The sequence below is a fragment of the Nannobrachium achirus genome (genome assembly GCF_963921795.1).
Source record: "Nannobrachium achirus genome assembly, chromosome: 15".
Lineage (NCBI taxonomy): Eukaryota > Metazoa > Chordata > Actinopteri > Myctophiformes > Myctophidae > Nannobrachium > Nannobrachium achirus.
This window is the reverse complement of record NC_137822.1, coordinates 54,682,278-54,702,285: the sequence shown is the minus strand read 5'-3', so window position 1 is coordinate 54,702,285 and position 20,008 is coordinate 54,682,278. Positions and strand designations below refer to the sequence as shown.

General features: G+C 43.5%; 1 protein-coding gene across 1 annotated transcript in view; it reads left to right on the top strand.

Moving 5' to 3' along the window:
• The window catches only part of skor2 (SKI family transcriptional corepressor 2), a gene marked incomplete at both ends in the record, with an annotated part of 32,633 nt that extends 12,854 nt beyond the window's left edge, over positions 1-19,779 (top strand). Inside the window, 7 exons of the mRNA XM_080743734.1 lie at positions 2,863-3,189; positions 10,161-10,224; positions 12,039-12,116; positions 16,369-16,434; positions 17,810-17,908; positions 18,973-19,040; positions 19,723-19,779. Of these exons, the coding sequence (XP_080599860.1) occupies positions 2,863-3,189; positions 10,161-10,224; positions 12,039-12,116; positions 16,369-16,434; positions 17,810-17,908; positions 18,973-19,040; positions 19,723-19,779 (759 nt within the window). The remainder of the gene's footprint in view (positions 1-2,862; positions 3,190-10,160; positions 10,225-12,038; positions 12,117-16,368; positions 16,435-17,809; positions 17,909-18,972; positions 19,041-19,722) is intronic.
• Between the last annotated feature and the right edge of the window lie 229 nt (positions 19,780-20,008).

Below are 20,008 nucleotides of genomic sequence, written 5' to 3'. Positions count from 1 at the left end.
ATGGGAAGCAAAACCTGGGCGCGGTGCAGGCGCTAAGCTACTCAACACTTGGCTCAGCATCCCTGTCATTTTATCCATGCTGGCCTGGAGTGAGGCAGTCTCCGAGGCCCTCTGAAACGGCTGGACATTTTGTTTGCATGAATGTACCAGAGGAGGCTCACTCACTGGCTCAGATGTGAGAGGCTCACCCACGGCAGCAACCATCTGTTGGGCAACATGGTGTGGCGGTGCCGCTCTCTGCCTGGTCCGCTGTTCCCGCTGGAACTCATCAATCCTCTCCTGTACCTCCTTGGCTGTCCATTGGTCAGTGAGCTTGCTATTGAACTTAATAGAAAGAGACTGGTTGGGGCAGTTCCGCACAAACATCATGGCCACTTCCCTACCAATTTCGTCCATTGCCCTCCCCAGACGTCGAAGACTCTCATCTGCCACATCTGCAGCCCTATTTAGACGTACCCAATAATCAACAGGGGCCTCATGAGGCGCAGGCAAGGTGTTGTAGAAGTCCATTAGAGGCATACAGGAATACGAGAGGTCACTGAAGTGCTGCTTCAGGATGGTATAAATTGAATCAGGCCGGCGGACAACGTCAATTGACGGGTCACTGCGTAAACCGATCCTGACAACGTCTTTGGCTCTGCCCATAAGCCTAATGAGTATCTCATCCGACTGCTCCGCCGCAACAACACTCTTCTTCCTCAAATATGTAGCCATCAGTTCAATCCACTCATGGATAGAACACTTGTCAGCACCATCACCACGGAAGACGGGCGGCTCTCTGGCATCAGACTTCAGGACTAGACTGAGCTGAGAAAGGTCAAGCGTAGCCTGGTTGGCAGACTGACCGAGCATCTGTGTTGCATAGTAACCGTCGCCACGTAGCCCCACAACATGGCCGGAAGGTGACCCATAGCCATGAGGCGGTGCAGCATAACCGGCAGAAGGGCCATAGACATGAGGCTGTGCAGCAAGACCGGAAGGAGGGCTGTAAATATGGCCGGAAGGAGGGCTGAAGGCAGGGGGCTGCATGGCATGGCCAGAAGGCGGAACATAGGGATGGGACTGTACGGCATAGCTGGGAGAAGGGATGTAGCCATAGGACTGAGCAGCATGGCTGGGGGAAGGGATGTAGACATATGGCTGAGCAGCATGGCTGGGAGAAGGGACGTAGACATGGGGCTGTAACGCATGGCTGGAAGCAGGGACATGGGCTGGGTGTTGCGTGGCACTGCTAGAGGCGGAGACGTGAACAGGGTGCTGTGCGGCACTGCTGGGGGCGGAGACATGGGCAGGCTGCTGCGTGGCACTGCTGGGGGCGGGGCTATGAGCAGGCTGCTGCGTGGCATGGCTGGGGGCGGGGCTATGAGCAGGCTGCTGCGTGGCACTGCTGGGGGCGGGGCTATGGGCAGGCTGCTGCGTGGCATGGCTGGGGGCGGGGCTATGAGCAAGCTGCTGCGTGGCATGGCTGGGGGCGGGGCTATGGGCAGGCTGCTGCGTGGCATGGCTGGGGGCGGGGCTATGAGCAGGCTGCTGTGTGGCATGGCTGGGGGCGGGGCTATGTGTCTGCGTTGTGTTGTTATCTGATAATTCAAAAGACTGTGGGGGCTGTGCATGTGTGTTTCCGCTGTCAGATAGGAGTCTGGTCGTAATTGAATCACCAACTTCTTTTCCTAACTCAGTGGTCAAAGCACCAAATTGTCTAAATGCACTGTTTATATCAACATTACCATCATGAAAAGGAGTGGAAAATGGCAGGGCAGACAAAGGTCTCTCAAACAGAACAATGTCATCACCTTCAGCAATACCAGTAAATGACATAAGTTCACTACCTTGTGAACCAACTGAAATATCAGGCAAAGACCTGCCCCCTTTACTCCCCTCTGACATCACTGACGATCATGTACACACAACACACAAAAAAAAATAAAAAATAAAAAAAATTATGATATACTGTATATCAATGACGATGAGCAATCAAGCTGATCTTCTCGAACTCACGGAGTCACGGCACCAGATGTAACCCTCTCTCTGGGGTCTGCTGATCTGAAGAATCACACCAAGTGTTGTCTCTGTTCACCCATTTATTGACAGAAGCTGATGGGGACAGACAGACAGTGCATGTCAAATATAGGCTGCTGGCACACAACACCTCTGCTCCGTTGCTCATACCAAAACAGGAAGCAGCTTATATAAACACAAATAATTACATTTTCAAATAATTGCAAAATAGGCACACTGTACACAGTTAACAGTACTGTAGTATTTACATTCTCTATATAATATCTTTAATACAAAACGTTTTCATACAGTTAATAAACAGAATACAAAACCCTCCCAACACACACCTGATGGGGACAGACAGACAGTGCATGTCAAATATAGGCTGCTGGCACACAACACCTCTGCTCCTGTACACAAACAAACAACATTCAATGATTACAGACTAACTGCAATCAGCTGCCATAAATACAACTGCTATAAGTCTGCCTGCATCATTCATCTGCTTAAAAGTGTGCACAGATTACAATAATTGCAAGATTGTGACGCTTTATATCATGCAAAAGGAGGAGAGATCAGAACAGCAGCCTACCGTTGCTCATACCAAAACAGGAAGACCAGAGCAACGTCACGTGACCGCATATGACGGCAAACCATGAGTCTATCTTCCACCAGGGGAGGGCGCTGTTGTTCAGACAAGGTTATAGAGAACACAGCACACAATGCAATATCTAGGGCAGCATTACATTGTGTTTAAACAGTGTTAATAGCTGTATTTTGACGAACTTCATTAAATAAAAGCAACATTAAATGACTCCTGTTACACATGCAAAAGAGAAAAATCGTATTTCTTTCCCGCTACAGGTGGACGTGGAGTCGTCGAAGCAGGAGGAGGACGAGGATGCGACGGCGGGGAGCTATGGAGGCGGCCTGTACGGTCTCCCCGCACCTCCCGCGCTGCAGGGGGCGCTGCAGGGGGAGAGCGGGGGAGAGGAGAGAGGGAAAGACAGGAGAGGGTGTGCGGCCGCCGGCGGGGACGCTTTCCCCACCGCCTCCCCTCCGTCCATCTCCTCCTCTTCTTCCTCTTCTTCTTCTTCTTCGGACCCCGCCCGGCAAGATTCCCCCCTTCCCCCCGGCCTCCCGTCGTCGGCGGGCTCCCCTTCCGCCGGCCTGACGACAGTGGCGGAAAAGGTACGCTCGATTATTTCACTTAAAGATGCAGTGCCATGATTCTTTTCTCCTCTAAAACACTGGTTCTCAACCTTTTCAGGCCGCGACCCCCAAAATAATCAGATTTTAACTGGGGACCCCCACCCTGACGAGCACTAAGAGTTGAGGCATTACATTTTGTATAACACGGTTCTATTGTGAAAATAATTTCACAATTTCTGCCTCTACTATTTGACAATTTGGCCAATGTTTAACATGTCATTTTAGAGGTATTAAAAAGTCCTTAAATTGTTACTTTAGAAATGTGCAGATACCCTCTATACACTTAAACTTTATGTTGATTTTTTTACTGTTGAGTGAGAAAACAATGTTGCACATTAAGCTAATCATCTGGGGACCCCCCAAAATAATTTGGGGACCCCCCTGGGGTTCCGACCACCAGGTTGAGAACCACTGCTCTAAAACATGATGATTCTAGCCATTTTAGCGATTTTGATTTCAGTGGGTGGGGGCATGCGTACAACTGGCTAAATATGGGCGTATTGTGTCTAAAAAGACATATTTAGCCACTTGTACACATGCCACCCACGGAAATTGAAATCATTAAAATCCCTAAGACTATAGAAAGCAGTAAATGAAAACATTTTAACACTCATCTTTTCTTTTCTCTAATTGCAATCTAAAATATGAACCCTTGTTGTAAAAAAAACAAAGTTGCCCTTTAAGTAAAAGTATCAAGGTTCAAGGGTTTCAAGGTTTGTTTTATTTTATTGTTACATCTTATGTACAGGCACATAAGAGTAAAGGTCTTTGCACACTGCTGCGTTTTTCGGGCCGAATATCGGAGTGAATTTCAGAGCGTGTGAATAAAAAAATCAACCTCACGTTATGTCAATCACGTTTGCACACTGCCGCCCGTTTCGTATTTATTTTTGGACCAGGGTTGATTTTTTTCGATTTTCGCAAATGTCGCCACTGGGTCCTTTGCTCTCTCTCTCTTCTCTCTCTCTCCTTGGCCTGAAAAATGCTTTCGAGGATTTCGGATTTCCAAAACGCAACGATAACACGCAGTGCAGTGTGCAACCAGCTTAACCTGAGGCGCAGAGGTGACCGCGCCTTTTCTGTTGCTGCTCCCGTGCTGTGGAACAGCATTCCACACTCTGTTAGATCCGCCCCCTCAATCGACTCTTTTAAATCCAGGCTTAAAACCCTGTTTTATTCACAAGCTTTTGAACTCCCCTGACACGTCCTCTTTGCCTTATTATTGATTGTAATTATTTTATGTTAATGTGCTCCTGGATGTTTATTATTGTTGCTTTATCGTTGTATTAGTATTGTGTTAGTTTACTGTTACTGTGATGATGAAATGCCTGTACAGCACTTTGGTACAGCGGAAGTTGTTTTTAAATGTGCTTTATAAATAAACGTGATTTGATTTGATTTGATTTGAATTAACACCTATTTTGGTTTGGCTTCCTTCAGACTGCTACAACGTAGAAGTACTCTTTTACAAGTGAAAGACTGCGATTCAAAATGTACTTGAGTAATTGCGACCGAAGGTCGCATATACTCTGAAGAACCGTGTCGCTTGAGTGTCCTTCCTTCCTTCCGTATCCTCGTGACCGTCCGTATCCTCTGTGATGTCAGTGTGATGTCAGCGAGTTGTGACATCACCTCCTGTACAGGGCGGCTACACGAAATGTGGATAACACTATATATGGAGATAGTCCAGTCCATCATGTCATATGGGACTAACGTCATAGAAAGTAGCCATTGTTAGGCCGGAGTCATTGGCTGTCTAAACATGGAGATGTGGATAACACTATATATGGAGATAGTCTAGTCCAATATGTCATATGGGACTACCGTCATAGACAGTAGCCATTGTTAATCCGGAGTCAATGGCTGACTGTCTGTACAGGAAGTGATGTCACATGACATACTTTTTATGCCCATATATGAGTCCTAACATGGAGATGTGGATAACACTATATATGGAGATAGTCTAGTCCAATATGTCATATGGAACTACCGTCATAGACAGTAGCTATTGTTAGGTCGGAGTCAATGGCTGTCTGTCTGACTGTCTGTACAGGAAGTGATGTCACATGACATACTTTTTATGCCCATATATGAGTCCTTCTGTACCACATCTCCATGTTTAGGCAAACTCCACACAGAAAGGCCCTATCGCCAACCCTTACTAAGTAGCATACATTTACAACATACCTTCTCCAAAAACATCAATATTGAACTCCATATGTATATGGATACATACATGTATTTTTATTAATAAAGGATAAAATAAAATTAAAATGCCATAGATGGGCATTCCCAAAAGCAAAATCCCTTTATGCCCATATATGGGGATTTCTGATGTCATCAATCTCTGGCCCTAACTAGCTCAAAAGCCTGCTTTACTCTGATTTACACCCTACCTTTCCAGATGATGACCTATTGGGTATACACTTATGTCCAAATATAGAAATCCCAAGGCATCAAACCCAAGCTTGGCTTTACTAATTAACATACGTTTTATGCCCATATATGGAGATCCCTGTCCCAATGTTATCAATATTAAGGACATATCTGGAAATGCCCATATTTGGTAATGTCCACATATGGGCATGTTTTGACATAACATAGTCAGGGCCCTATCGCTCACACCCTAGGTTGGGTTGGCGTGTTCTCCCCGTGTCTCCTAGGGTTGATATCCTCACAAAATTGGTGCAAGTCAATGGCAGCGTTTCCGGAATATCAACAATACCAAGGGCCACCAGGACCGTAGGGCTGTGGACAAGGACTTGCAGCGCATGAACGCCGCACTGGAGCGTGAAAACCAACAGGCCTGATGGAAAATGCTACATGGCCGCAGGCTTTGTGACGTCCCACATCTTATGTGCTGGGCATACTACTAACCAACGCCAAGGACCTCCAGAGGCCATACAAAGAGTATCTAACCCGAGGTCCAACATGACTCAGGAATCACTGAAAAATTTCAAAGAGAATGACAAAATTGCATTTGAAGACATATTGAATAAAGTAATCTCAACAAGTCATGTCTTCATAATCAAAGTCAAGGTGACAACATACCAAAATGAGAAACAAATGAACCACACAGTACTGAAAATCAACTGCTGCTCTGGAACACAGGGTAGTGTTCCAAAGATCTAGGCTGATAATCCAGCTTTTGCAGCGTCACAGGTTCAAGTCCTGACTTGCGACCTCAAGTCCCCATCTCTTCCTGTACGGGGCGGCTACACAAGACTAAGAAAGACAAAAAAAAAAAAGAGAAGGATACACAAGATTAAGAAAGACAATAAAAGAGAAGAATAAAAAAGAAAAAAAGGAGGAGGATAAAGATACCAAAAGGAGAGAGAAGAAAGGGTGGATGAGGTACAATGTGCGGTATCCTCCTCTGATCTGATACGGGCGGCTGGACTTAGATCACCTATGAAAGGATGTCCATGAAAGAATGTCCATCCACCTGGAGAAAAGAAAATGTAACAAGGAGGTGGCAACGGGGTGGCCAGATAAAGTTATTAGGCCTGGATCCAACTTTAAGTCGACGCACATGATTCCAGAAGTGTAGTGCTTATTCGCTCTTGTATCAAACCGGTACTCGAAACGTACTTAGAATTTAACATATTTTCTAAAGTAAATATGGGGGCTGCTGTGTTAAGAACGTTTCGTTGTCAAGCTCAATGTTGGGCATTTGGACCTATACATGGAGAAATGGAGCGAATCTGTTTGGCCTAAACATGGAGATGTGGATAACACTATATATGGAGATAGTCTAGTACATCATGTCATATGGGACTACCGTCATAGACAGTAGCCATTGTTAGGTCGGAGTCAATGGCTGTCTGTCTGACTGTCTGTACAGGAAGTGATGTCACATGACATACTTTTTATGCCCATATATGAGTCCTTCTGTACCACATCTCCATGTTTAGGCAAACTCCACACAGAAAGGCCCTATCGCCAACCGAACCTAGGGTGTGAGCGATAGGGCCTTTCTGTGTGGAGTTTGCGTGTTCTCCCTGTGTCTCCTAGGGTTGATACCCTCACAAAAACATGAACAAACTCCCCCCAGAATGACAACAACTAGAATCGTCAGAGAAACGCTGTGGTTGGCCAGATTGTCAAGAATTGGCGCGACCTCGCCCTTTAGGGCGAGGTTGCATGTCACCCTGAGGTCGCATTCCACCCTTGGGTGTCTTACTAGTAGTAGAAATGTATTGGTTTCAAAATGTACTACAAATGTACCAAAAGTAGAAAGTACCCATTACAGACATTTTCAAATCTTTTCTTTTCTTTTTTTTTTTTTAATAATGATCAAAATCTACAAAGTAACTACAGCAGTAACTGAATTCAAAAGTTAATATACGGAAAAGCAGTAAAAGTATGGGAGTAAAAGTGCAATATTTGGATCCGAGATGTAGTGGAGTAGAAGTAAAAGTATTGGAAATTTGAAATACTCAAAGTACAAATACCTCAAAATTGTACTTAATTGAGCATGGTAAGTAAATGCACTTACAGTAGTTACTTTACACCAATGCCTGACGACTCTCCCTGCCGCCGCGGCTCCGCGAGGCCACCCGGCTTACAAGGAAGCAAACATCTCCCCCCACAGGGAAGTGCAGAGAATGTTAGAGAGGCAGGGGCTGACATTTCCAAAAGGGCCACACTGACCTACGCATATACTGGAGATGTGGCGTACAGTATAATGGCGTATAAAGAGTAGCCTGGCGGGGCCCGACGTCATACTGCGTTCACTCACTAATTCCTTCCCCAGTATAACGTCTGGCCTTCGGCCTATTGGCAGCTTGAAAAGTGGGCGGGAGTACTTGCCTTGACAGACAGACTCCTCTAACCAATCAGCGTAGCAAAACATCTCTCAGCCAGTCGGAAGAACGGCAAACAAACGCGTCTTTTCGGCCGATGAACTCTGCCCGTGTTCCTTTTGAATTGTTGTAACTGATTCCAACTCTGAAATAACTGCACTTATTGCTTGTTTTATCATTAGAGCGTTAACTGTTACACTTGTTGCATCGCGAGGGCAGCCATTTTTGTTTTGAAAATGCTGCAGCATGCATCTACGTCACTGTCTACACATGGACCAATCAGGGAAAACTTTTCACTTGTTGTCAGGATGACTACGTTTGTTGTGCGGACAGCAGTCACTGATTGGCCCCGGTCAGGAAATAATCAGTATACTCGCTGCCTATACCCGGAAGGCCAGACGTTATGGGGAAGGAATGAGTGAGTGAACGCAGTATGGCGTCGGGCCCCGCCAGGCTATGGAAAGAGGGCATTTTGTATTTATTTCACCATAGTAAAAACTGCATTTTTGGTCTGGAAAGAGCCGTTGTTACAGACAGATAAAAGGGCAGGGGCTCGAGCCCCCTTCGATGTCTGTGTGTGCACGTGCCCGTCCCCCCAGGCCCCCTTTAGCTAATTATTATTTAAATGGCGGCTGATGTGATCTGCATAAGCAGATTGATAGGCTGGGAGTTTCCTCCCTCCCTGTAGGGGCCGGCCTCTGATCCCGGATAATAGGAAACAGGAGCAGCGGCTGCAGCGTTGGTTAATATGGCCGCCGCCACCGTGTTTGTTCTCCTTCTGTCATCGCACAACCCTGTTAGGGCGGCGCTAATCGTTAACCTGTCAACTCGACACAATAACTAGGCCTCCGAGAGAGACGGAGAGAGGGGAGAGGGGAGAGTGTGGGGAGAGAGAGAGAGAGAGGGGGGAGAGAGAGAGAGAGAGCCAGAGAGAGGGGGAGAGAGAGAGAGAGAGAGAGAGAGGGAGGGAGGGAGGGAGGGGGAGAGAGAGAGAGAGAGAGGGGAGAGAGGGGGGAGGGGTAGTTTTAGTCAGTCTTTTGAATAAAATTTAATTTAATTCTTAATTTAGTCACCTGAAAAGTTTTAGTTTTAGTCAAATTTTAGTCGACTGAATATCATAAGTTTTTAGGCCGCTAAATCTACAGTTAATTTAGTCAACTGAAATGTATTTTGGCAGGCCTTGATGGCATCGCAATGACTGATTTTACACTTGGTTGCGTGCTGAAAATAGCCGATCTACAAGCTCACAATGCATCGCGTTGTGAGCTTGTAGATCTGCTATTTTTAGCACCCATCACCTGAGAGCAACCAAACATAAAATGACTCTATTCTCCACTAGTCCCTCCCCAACGTTTTAGTCTAGTTTTTATTTTGTTGATGAAATTGTCAACATATTTAGTCTTCGTTTTAGTCATCACAGCTTAGTTTTTACTTGTTTAAAAATTGTTTTAGTCGACGAAATCAACACTGCAATAACACATCTGCATGAGGCAAATCAGCGTTTGTTTCAACCAGAGGTCTGGGGACCACCGATGATCCTTAGGGGTTCCAGGTGGTCCCCAGCTAAATGGAGAGTTGGTAACCGAATGGACTCTTATAGATCTTTAGCTCTTGCGAGCGTAAAATGAAACCAAATGACCCTTACCACTTGGTTTCATTTTATAAGTCTGCATTATTGCTTAATTTAATTAAGTCTACACAATTAGAGAATGTAGGAAAAAAATATAATTGGCACCACATCAATACAGCATGGAATTGTGGACAAAATCTTATGCAACGACAACAAAATATTCTACGTTTTGAGTCAAATGGTGGTCCGTGGCTCAAATGCTGAATAAATAATGGACCTTGATGTGAAAAGGTTGAAAACCACTGTAAATCAATGGCGACAGAGACAGTGACATTAGAAATGGTTGCAGAATGATAGTATACAGAATGCTTTATAGACAGAATAGAAGGGGACAATAAAATACAAATATATATGTTTCCTTTTTATCAAAGGCCCATTCCAGAATTGTCAGTTTAGGGTTATATAATCATGCATTCATGATGAGGTTTATCTCTTCTCTTCTCTTCTCTTCTCTTCTCTTCTCTTCTCTTCTCTTCTCTTCTCTTCTCTTCTCTTCTCTTCTCTTCTCTTCTCAGCTCCATAAGAGTAGAGACGAGGGTCTCCCTGCCTACGCCACCAAAGACTGCTCCAGTATCACTGGTAAGATCACATCTAGCTGCTGTTTTGTCTTGTATCATCAGATGAGCCAGAATCCATTCACTAGTATACAATATTGGCGTTTTCTCACATCCACAACAATACACAAGGAAGAATAAAGGCCAAATGAGCAATTGTTCAGTAGCCTATAGGCTACTATACTTACATACAGTACATCTGCTTTGTACGGCATGAGTATAATATACAATATCATATCATTTGTTTTACTGAAAATTATAATAATGCACAATTATATTTCTGTTCATACTATCATTGTAGAAGATAATGTTGCTTTGATAATCATATATCATATATCGTCACTGTCTGGACAAAACCTAGCTCTTAACTCCATTTTGAGGTTTTAGATTTTTTTGGCATAAATCAGGGCTATTGAACACCCGAGTGTTGGTTAAAATAATATTGAACCAATGGAAAGTAGTAAAAAGTGCTTGGGACAAAACCTCCTAACTCCACACTTTCTGCCAAACCAGCTAACTCCACCCGATTGGCCCTCTCTTTGTTTCATAAATATGTGCTATTGAACACCCTTTATGTCTGTGTGTTGGTTAAGATAATATCAACCAATGAAAAGTAGTAAAAAGCCCTTCGGTCAAAACCTCCTAACTCCACTTGAGCTCATTTTCCTCAAAATTAACATTTTGGAGTTAGGAGGCTTCGGCCCGACAGCAGATATATACTGTATGTATATATCAAATCTTATGTCGAAATCTGTATATATTGTCAATAGTTGAAGCCATTTTTCAAAAGCGGGAATGCATCTGTTTCATTTAAGATTTTAGCGTTCAAAAATAGCAGATATACAAGCTCGCCTCGTGCCACGTGGCAAGCTTGTACATAATGCTATTTTTGAATATTTTTGAAATATCTTGAACTGGTGAGAACTACCGAATTAGAAGGCATTTGTGGAATCGGCCTCACGTCTTAATGGGCCTAAACACTTGAGCTCGCCTACTCCGTTTCTTGCGGTGGACATTTTGTTATGCTGTGGTATTTCACGGGAGGTTTGCTTTCGTGATTCCATCAGCAGACCTACAAGCACACGACGCCTCACGGCGCGAGGCGTCGTGTGCTTGTAGATCGGCTAATGGAATCGTGTGAAACCGCAAGCTGCTTGTTTTCATCTTACTGTGTGAACGAGTGCATTTAATATCACTGTGTGATGTTTCATTTGCTCCTCTATTCGTACATCGCACCCTAAACCTCTCATTGGAAAGACGTTTTTCAATTTTTCGGGACTGTGTGCGTGTGCATGTGCGTGCGCGAGTGTGTATGCGTGTGCGTGCGCAAGCGCGAGTGCGTGCGTGCGTGAGTGAGAGAAAGAGACACACAAGAATCCAACTAGTCTTGCGTAGCCAGACAACTATTCCACAATCTCCGAACGCTATACATTATATAGAGTCTGTAACTACGCCTCCCGAAAGTCAGGAAGCTTGTAGATCTGCTATTTTTGAAAAGTCGTGAAAATTTGTGCAAATCTTTGAATATATATGGATTTTTTAAGCACAGATTTGTAACTCAAATGTTGCTTCTGGGGGGTCCCTGGAACTAAATATTTTGGGATGGAGGTCCGTGGCCATATACTTATCATTTTGGGGGTCCTTCACATGAAAAAGTTTGAGCACCACTGACATAGAAACATAATTATGGTTTTTCAAAAAACCTTAGAAGGATTTGAAATATTCAAATATAGCACATCTACAAGCTTGCAGCTCGGTGCTTGAGCTTGTATATCTGCTATTTTTTTGATAGTTAAAGCACAAAATAATGCGTTCTCTGTTTGTCTGTCCGTCTCTCAGATGATAATAAAGAGCACAGTGGTTTCTTTGTATCAGACAATGAGACTTCGGCACCAGACTACTGGAGAGAGACCTCAGGTACACCATGACTTTCTTTATTACTATTTTAGTTGGTTCTTGTTGCCGTTGGATATTAGCTACAACACTTTTAAACAACTACACCAGGGGTCTTCAACTGTTTCAGGCCAAGGACCCCTTAGTTGAGAGAGAGAGAGAGAGAGAGAGAGAGAGAGAGAGAGAGATGATACAGGGACCCCCACAACCCATAGATACCATAATATAGTTAGTTTCATCTTTTGACAGCACAATCATCAGCGTATTTTGGAATCATGTCAATTGGTGTTTTCAGACATTTAACCACTTTAACCGTCACGACTTGATGAACTTGACCTTTCACTCTGAACTTAGTCTGCTCTTTTTCCCCTCTACACCAAAACTCTTTGCCAAAAATAGCCGATCTACAAGCTCACAAGCGTTGTGAGCTTGTAGATCGGCTATTTTTAGCAAAGGTTCTCAGAATATGGACACTAGGGTTCAAGTGGTTAATATAAAAAAAAGGAGAAAACAAGTTTCTATCACACAAAGATTTGGAGGACCCCCTGTAGTAACTCTGAGGACCCCCTAGGGTTCAGGGACCCCCTGTTGAAGACCCCTGCTGTAGTTTTAAGTGTTGTAGTTTAGAAGGCCTGGTGTTTGTTGCGACCATAAGGTCGCAGTTACTATCAAAACCTCGGCCAGCTGTCCGTCAGTCAGTCTGTCTGTCACACGTCACACGTCACACTGCTCATATCTCTGCAACCAATTCTCACATGGCCCTCTTCTAGCACCGCCATGAGGCCCATTCTTGCAAAACACATTTTTGGACACTGCTCCTGCTAATTTTGCCCTAACATCATGTAAATCGATACACACATGCTCTACACTCATGTCATCAACATGGATCTGTCCCATATGGCGCCACCATCAGGCCGACTTTTTCAAACACATTTTTGGACACTGCTCCTACAGATTTTGTCCTAAAATCACGCAAATCGCTACACAGTATGTCTACACTCATGTCATCAACATGGATCTCTCCCATATAGCGCCACCATCAGGCCGATTTTTTCAAACACATTTTTGGACACTGCTCGTACACATTTTGCCCTAAAATCACGCTGCGACCTGACAGTCGCTTATCTCCCGATTAGGGAGTCTTTTACTGGTCTTATCTCAGACTCCTTCCGACAGCAAACGTCTCTCTCTTTTCGGCTCCTTTCTCTTTCTCTAATGATGTTTGAAGGGAGAGAGAACAGGAGGAGTCCTCGGTTCCCTGATGGAAAACAAGAGAATCACAGCTTATTGCCTTTTTCTTTATATCCGTCGCCGAGACATTAAAAGTGCTTTATGACATCTGCGTGCCGACATAGGCTTCATCTGCACACCCGCTACAAACGCACGCGCGCACGCACACACACACACACACACACACACACACACACGCGCGCGCGAGCACAACCACAACCACATGCACGCATGGACGCACCGACGCACACACATACACGCATGCACCCATGCATGCATGCACGCACGCACACACACGCATAGAGGCAACCGAAAAAAACACACACACACACACGCTCGTACATGCGCAGAGGGAGACCATAATAATGCCGTGGCATAATGTATAATGTATTTCGAAAAATTACACGAAACAAATTAAACGAGACCACCTTTTTCCCCCCCTGATTGTACCGCCGTGCGCCGTCTCCCTGGGCGCTAGCGGAGGAGGGAAGGCCGCTACGTGATTAGAAGACCTGATTCCTCGCCGCGCACGCCTCCCCTGTAGCCCCCCCCCCCTTCCTACCTAACATCCCTACAGCCCGGTTTAGTTAGACTTCGTCGTCCGACGGCGGCGCGCAGGCGAAAGCAGCCGATTGGGTTTTTTTGGGCCGCGCGGGGCAAAGCCGCCGTCGTACGGCGGGGGCATAAAATCTTAGGCATACTTCCGCGTGCCAACGAGCCACTGTCTTTAACCCCCCCCCCCCCTCCCCTCCCCGCCCCCTTTCTCTGTTTCCAGGGGAGGAGGGAATATAAAAAAAAATAATCTAATTTTCCATTTATGTAATGCAAACCGCTCTGGCTTTGACTATCCACGGTTAATTGACTGTCAAACGAGGTTGTTATCCTCAGGCACTGTCTGCAAATTTGCTTGTCAAATGAGACAGAGCAGAGGCTCTCTCTCTCTCTCTCTCTCTCTCTCTCTCTCTCTCTCTCTCTCTCTCTCTCTCTCTCTCCTTCTCCTTCTCTCCCTCTCCCCCTTCTCTCTCTCTCTCTCTCCCTCTCCCCCTTCTCTCTCTCTCGCTCCCCCACCCCTCTCCAGTGGCGTCAGTTCAGAAAAAGCTAAGGTATGGCAACATGACTGGTGTCTTGCACACGCGCGCCTTCGCGCGTGTGCAAGACACCAGTCATGTTGCCATACCTTAGCAACAGGCGTGATACATTTATTTTAAGAAGTACATTATATTTTTCCCCCCCGTTTCTACGGTTTCGTGGGCTGGATATGGCAGCCTGGAACGATTGTTCAAGTGGCAGCTAAACTTGGCATGTTAGTAAACATGCCACAATTAACAATAATGCATTGCACCTGTGCAGCTGACCTGCGGAACCTGGGAATGTACCATTTTGTCGAGATGGGGAGAATAAAAGTGTGAAGAATATAATTATAATACCTTGTTAAAGTGACCATTTTGTAAAACTTTGTATTTGTAGTTATTTTAATGTAATTTAACAACATAATAACCAGCACAGATAGACAAAGAGACATTCATGGATTTATATTTAAAAGTAACTTTTATTCTCCCCCCTGGACCCAGGGTATGGCAGCTGCATACCCCTGCCATACCCAATTGACGCCTCTGCCTCTCTCTCTCTCACTCCCTCCTTTTCACCACCTCTCTTCCCTTTTTTGTCTCTCCCTCTCCCCTCGTTTTCTCTGTCTCACTTCCAGCTTTTCTCTCTCTGCAGTGTTGATTTTGTCGACTAAAACTATGGCGAAAAATGTTTGTCGACTGCGTTTTTTTTTTCACTGACGAAAACTAAATGAAAACTAAATAAAAACTAAGCTGTGATGACTAAAACTATTAAGACTAAATATATTGACAATTTTGTCAACAAAATAAAAACTAGACTAAAACGTTAGGGAAGGATTAGTGGAGAAGAGAGTCATTTTATGTTTGGTTGCTCTCAGGTGTTGTGTGCTGAAAATAGCAGATCTACAAGCTCATTACGATGCCATCAAGGCCTGCCAAAATACATTTCAGTTGACTAAATCAACTGTAGATTTAGTCGCCTGAAATCTTATGATATTTAGTCGACTAAAATTAGACAAAAACTAATACGTTTCATGTGACTAAATTATGACTAAAACTAAATTACATTTTATTCAAAAGACTATGACTAAAACTAAATCAAAATTTGCTGTAAAAAAAACACTGTTTCTCTCTTCCCCCTTTTCTCTCTGCTTCTCACTCCAACTCTCTCTTTCCCTTTCTCTTTATTTCTCTGTCTCTCTGTCTCTCTGTCTCTCTGTCTCTCTGTCTTTCTTTCTTTCTTTCTTTCTTTCTTTCTTTCTTTTGGAAAAAGGATCTCCCTCCCATCATTTCATGTTCGGTTCCCCAAAACTTTCCCTTCTCCTGTCATCCAGATCGATGGACAGATAGACAGCCAGACAGCCAGCCAGACAGACAGACAGACAGACAGACAGACAGACAGACAGACAGACAGACAGATATACAGTAGTAGACTATTGGGTAGCCTATAGGCCTACTAGTCTTTCATGTGTCATAATACAGATGATAATGTAGCAACTATAATATAATAGATCATAGTAGTAGAAGATAGCATTGTGAACTAACCGATTTAAAGCAAAAGGCAGACAAACTTTTGTTTGTTTCTGTCAATTGTTTCTTAGTGTAATGATACAATAGTCTATTAATACATTAATTCAACCGTATTTATTTAATGATGTAGATCACAGCTTATTGCCATGTTTGTTTTTTACTGTCTCTCACATTTCGTAGTATTTGTTAAATATTTACTTCGGTTTTAAGATGTGTACATACATGCATGCTGATTCTATAGAGAAACATGTGTAGAACCTTACCATACAGTATTACAGTACTCCATCTTGTTATGATGGAGTCATGCTGACACCTTGTGGCAGAAATGTGATATTGCAATGATGTTTTTACTTGAACATTTCTCCTCTCTTCTCCTCCTAATCTATTATATTTTGAAACAAGAAGTTTGAAAGGTTTCTTTATTTATTTCTTTATTTATTTTTCCTCAGCTGACCAAAACCAAGGTTCCTCCTCACCGGCACCACAGAAGAAGGATGTTGAAAACATGGAGAAAGGTAACATCAAAAGAAAATTTCTATAGCCCCCTGTCCACTGCAGCTTTGCACCACACTACACTACACCACACCAAACAAATGGACTCTTTTAACTGTGATTGAATACAATATAAATTTGTATTACAACTATCCTAATTATAATAGACTATAATGGATTATAACTGTGCTTATGATACACTATAATTATTATAATATATTACTATGATAATTATAATACACTATACTAGATTATAACTGTGATTATAATACAATCTATTATCATGTGTTACAACTATATCCTGGTCTAAACGAAAAGTCTGTGAGTGATCAGTCATTATGAAGTGTTTGGCCCTGTCTGGCCTAGCTCAGACCTTCTCTAGATTGGATACTTTTTAGTACCACGTTTAGTACCACTTTCACACCACTCTACCCAGGTCCTTGTAGTGGAAAACCTGCACAAGTGGGCGGTGTGGAGTGGTGTGGTGTTCGGCCATGTCAGTGGAAAAGGGGCTTAAGTAAAAAAAAACATTTCTTGTGCATGCTCCAAGTACCTCCACGCTTTTATTTCATCTTTTATATTTTTGCTCAACTTCAACAACAATTATAATATAAACCAACGGTGCTCAAATCAGAGTGAAACCTCGCCTTTCTAGTTTCTGTTGACTCTCCTACTGTCCAGGCACGTGCACACATAGACTTCAAAAAGGGCTTGAGCCCCCGCCCTTTTAACCCGTCTGTACCCGCCTGACCAAGTCGGCTTCCTGGTGGGAGTCGACTTGGTCAATGCCCTACCTTATACGTCACATCTCCAGTATTGACATGATTATCCTTAGTTCAGTGTGGTATGCAAGCACCGGAAATAACTGGCCTGTGAGCTTGGAGCTCTGCGATTTTCGATATTTTCACCAAAAGGCCTATGATAGAAAAATATTAATATCCAGTCAGGGTGAAGTCAACCATTTATTGAAGAAGATTCAGCAACAGAGAAACAGCATACACAGCATCAGAGAATGCGGCAGAAGACCTTCCTGAAGTGTCATATGGGACACCTCTTATACACCAAGGGGCTCTCCCTAGAAGGAGAGAGAATCTAAACAGCTATACTAAGTACCATACAGTATATAATAAGGCTGACTGGTTAAGTTGCAATGACCATGTATAGCCTCACTTAGTACAGATTTTATGCTGACACAGAGTAGGAGTAGAAGTCACAGTCCATGGACGTCAGCTGTCAGATTGACAGCTGCAGGTACATCTAAATGAGTAGCCTTGTGAGATTTTCTTTAGACACATATTTGTTACGCTATAAATATTTCTACCACAGGCCCTTTTAGAAATGTCATCCCCCTGCCTCTCTAACATTCCCTGCACGTCCCTGCTACTGTGGTTCCTACAGAGGAGTTGCAGAAGGTTCTCCTGGAGCAGATTGACTTCAGGAGGAGACTGGAGCAGGAGTTCCACGCACTGAAAGGCACCTCCTCCTTTCCCGTTTTCCGTAAGTCGCAGCGTCTTTCTTTCTGCGCGTCCGTCTTCATGTTCATTCGCATACACCAAGGGTCTTCAACAGGGGGTCCTCAGAGTCACTACAGGGGGTCCTCCAGATCTTTGTATGATAGAAACTTTGTTTCTCCTTTTTACAGTAGCAAAAATAGCAGATCTACAAGCTATGAGCTTGTAGATCGGCTATTTTTGGCAAAGAGATTTGGTGTGGAGGGGAAAAAGAGCAGACTAAGTACAGAGTGAAAGGTCAGGTTTATTAAAGGAGCTATGGTCAACTTTTTCTTGAAAAACATGCTAAAATAAAAAAAAGAAATTATAAAAAAAATATGCTTCATATGTGTTTCTGTTCAAAAATGTCCACAAAAAGCGTAAAATAATAATAAAATAATCATTTTGGCCATTGTCAGGCTGACACTTTGTTTACATCCTAGTCTTTTCTTTTACATGGATTGATAGGATGTAAACAAAGTGTCGGCCCGACAATGGCCAAAATGATTATTTTATCATTATTTTACACTTTTTGTGGACATTTTTGAACAGAAACACATATTTGAATTATATATTTTTTATAAAATATTTTCGAATATTATTTTTAATTTAGCATTCGTTTTTCAAGAAAAATTTTACTATAGCTCCTTTTAGTATTGTTCAAGTGGTTAAATATCTGAAGAGACAAACTGACATGAATCCAAAATACACTGATGATTGCGCGGTCAAACAATGAAACTATATGGAATCTATGAAAAGGTTGTGGGGGTCCCTGCTTCATCTCTCTCTCAACTAAGGGGTCCTCGGCCTGAAAACGTTGAAGACCCCCTGGCACACACCGTTAGGCTACCGGACAGATCACTCATATAGGAACACACAAGTACACATACATGATACACATATATGATACATAGACTAGAATACAAGAGACTATGTAGAAATGTGACTTTAAGTTAGACAACCATTCAAACTGTTAGTCAATTTACAGCAGAAAGAGTCTTTTTAATGTCAGAGATGCTGTATTCCAGCGGGTGAAACATACTTTTTCTTTATTTTTTGAACGGATTTCAGATAATTTCCAGGACCAAATGAAACGAGAACTGGCTTACAGAGAAGAGATGGTCCAACAGCTGCAAATGGTGAGAATACACTTTATTCAAATTAACTTTCTAAACAGCTACTACAAAGACAAAACTAGGACTGCACTCTGTTGAGTTGCCAACTTGCGTCTTGTGCACAAGTAGGCAGGGACGTGCTGGCCAAAGCGGGACAACTCCATTAGAAAAAAAGGCCGGCCATTAGAAAAAGAAATAGAAAATACTAAAAAAAAATCATTACATTTTGGGGGCTGGGCAGCCAACAAATTAAATCGTCACTGTCGGGCAGAAACATCGTATCTCCAAGTTTCATCATACAAGGCCGTTGCACAAAAGTAGTGAAAACAGCAGATCTACAGGTGGATCGGCTGTTTTCACTAGTTTAAATATTTTTTTAAATGATAAATACAAAACAAAACAGTTTTGGACATACAAGGTTTCCACCCGACAACGACAAAATATAACTCATGTAATCGGCCCACTGGCAATTGTCACTTGTCATGATCTGAAATGGCAAATCTTTGAGCAGCAGCAGCGCTATAGAGAGAGATCTCTCTCTATAGCGCACAATGAGGGCCTCTCCAACTCTTTTTCCCGGGCTGAATCAGGGGCCCAGCAAGTAGGCCATGTATAGCCAAATTGTGCGCCAGCACTGGCATCACCACTGGCGATGCCAGTGACATCATATGCTGTAGAATGAATATGTGTTTACTTTCTGTTTCAGATTCCCTACACAAACATAATCAGAAAAGACAAGATCAGCTCCCATCTTAACAAGTAACAGGTGAATATCTGTCTGTTAATGGATCATATTCACTCAGCAGACATGTTGCTCTCACATCTCATCACGCAGGGTTTCCAAAAGATTGTTTCTTCATCTTTATTACTAGTGCTCTTGTGTAAACGGCCCACAAGACGTTGACATGGGTTTCACATGCGTTTCAATTCCCAGGGGATGGCAATAGACCATATTCACACAGCGGCCATCTTTGATCACATGACCACATGGG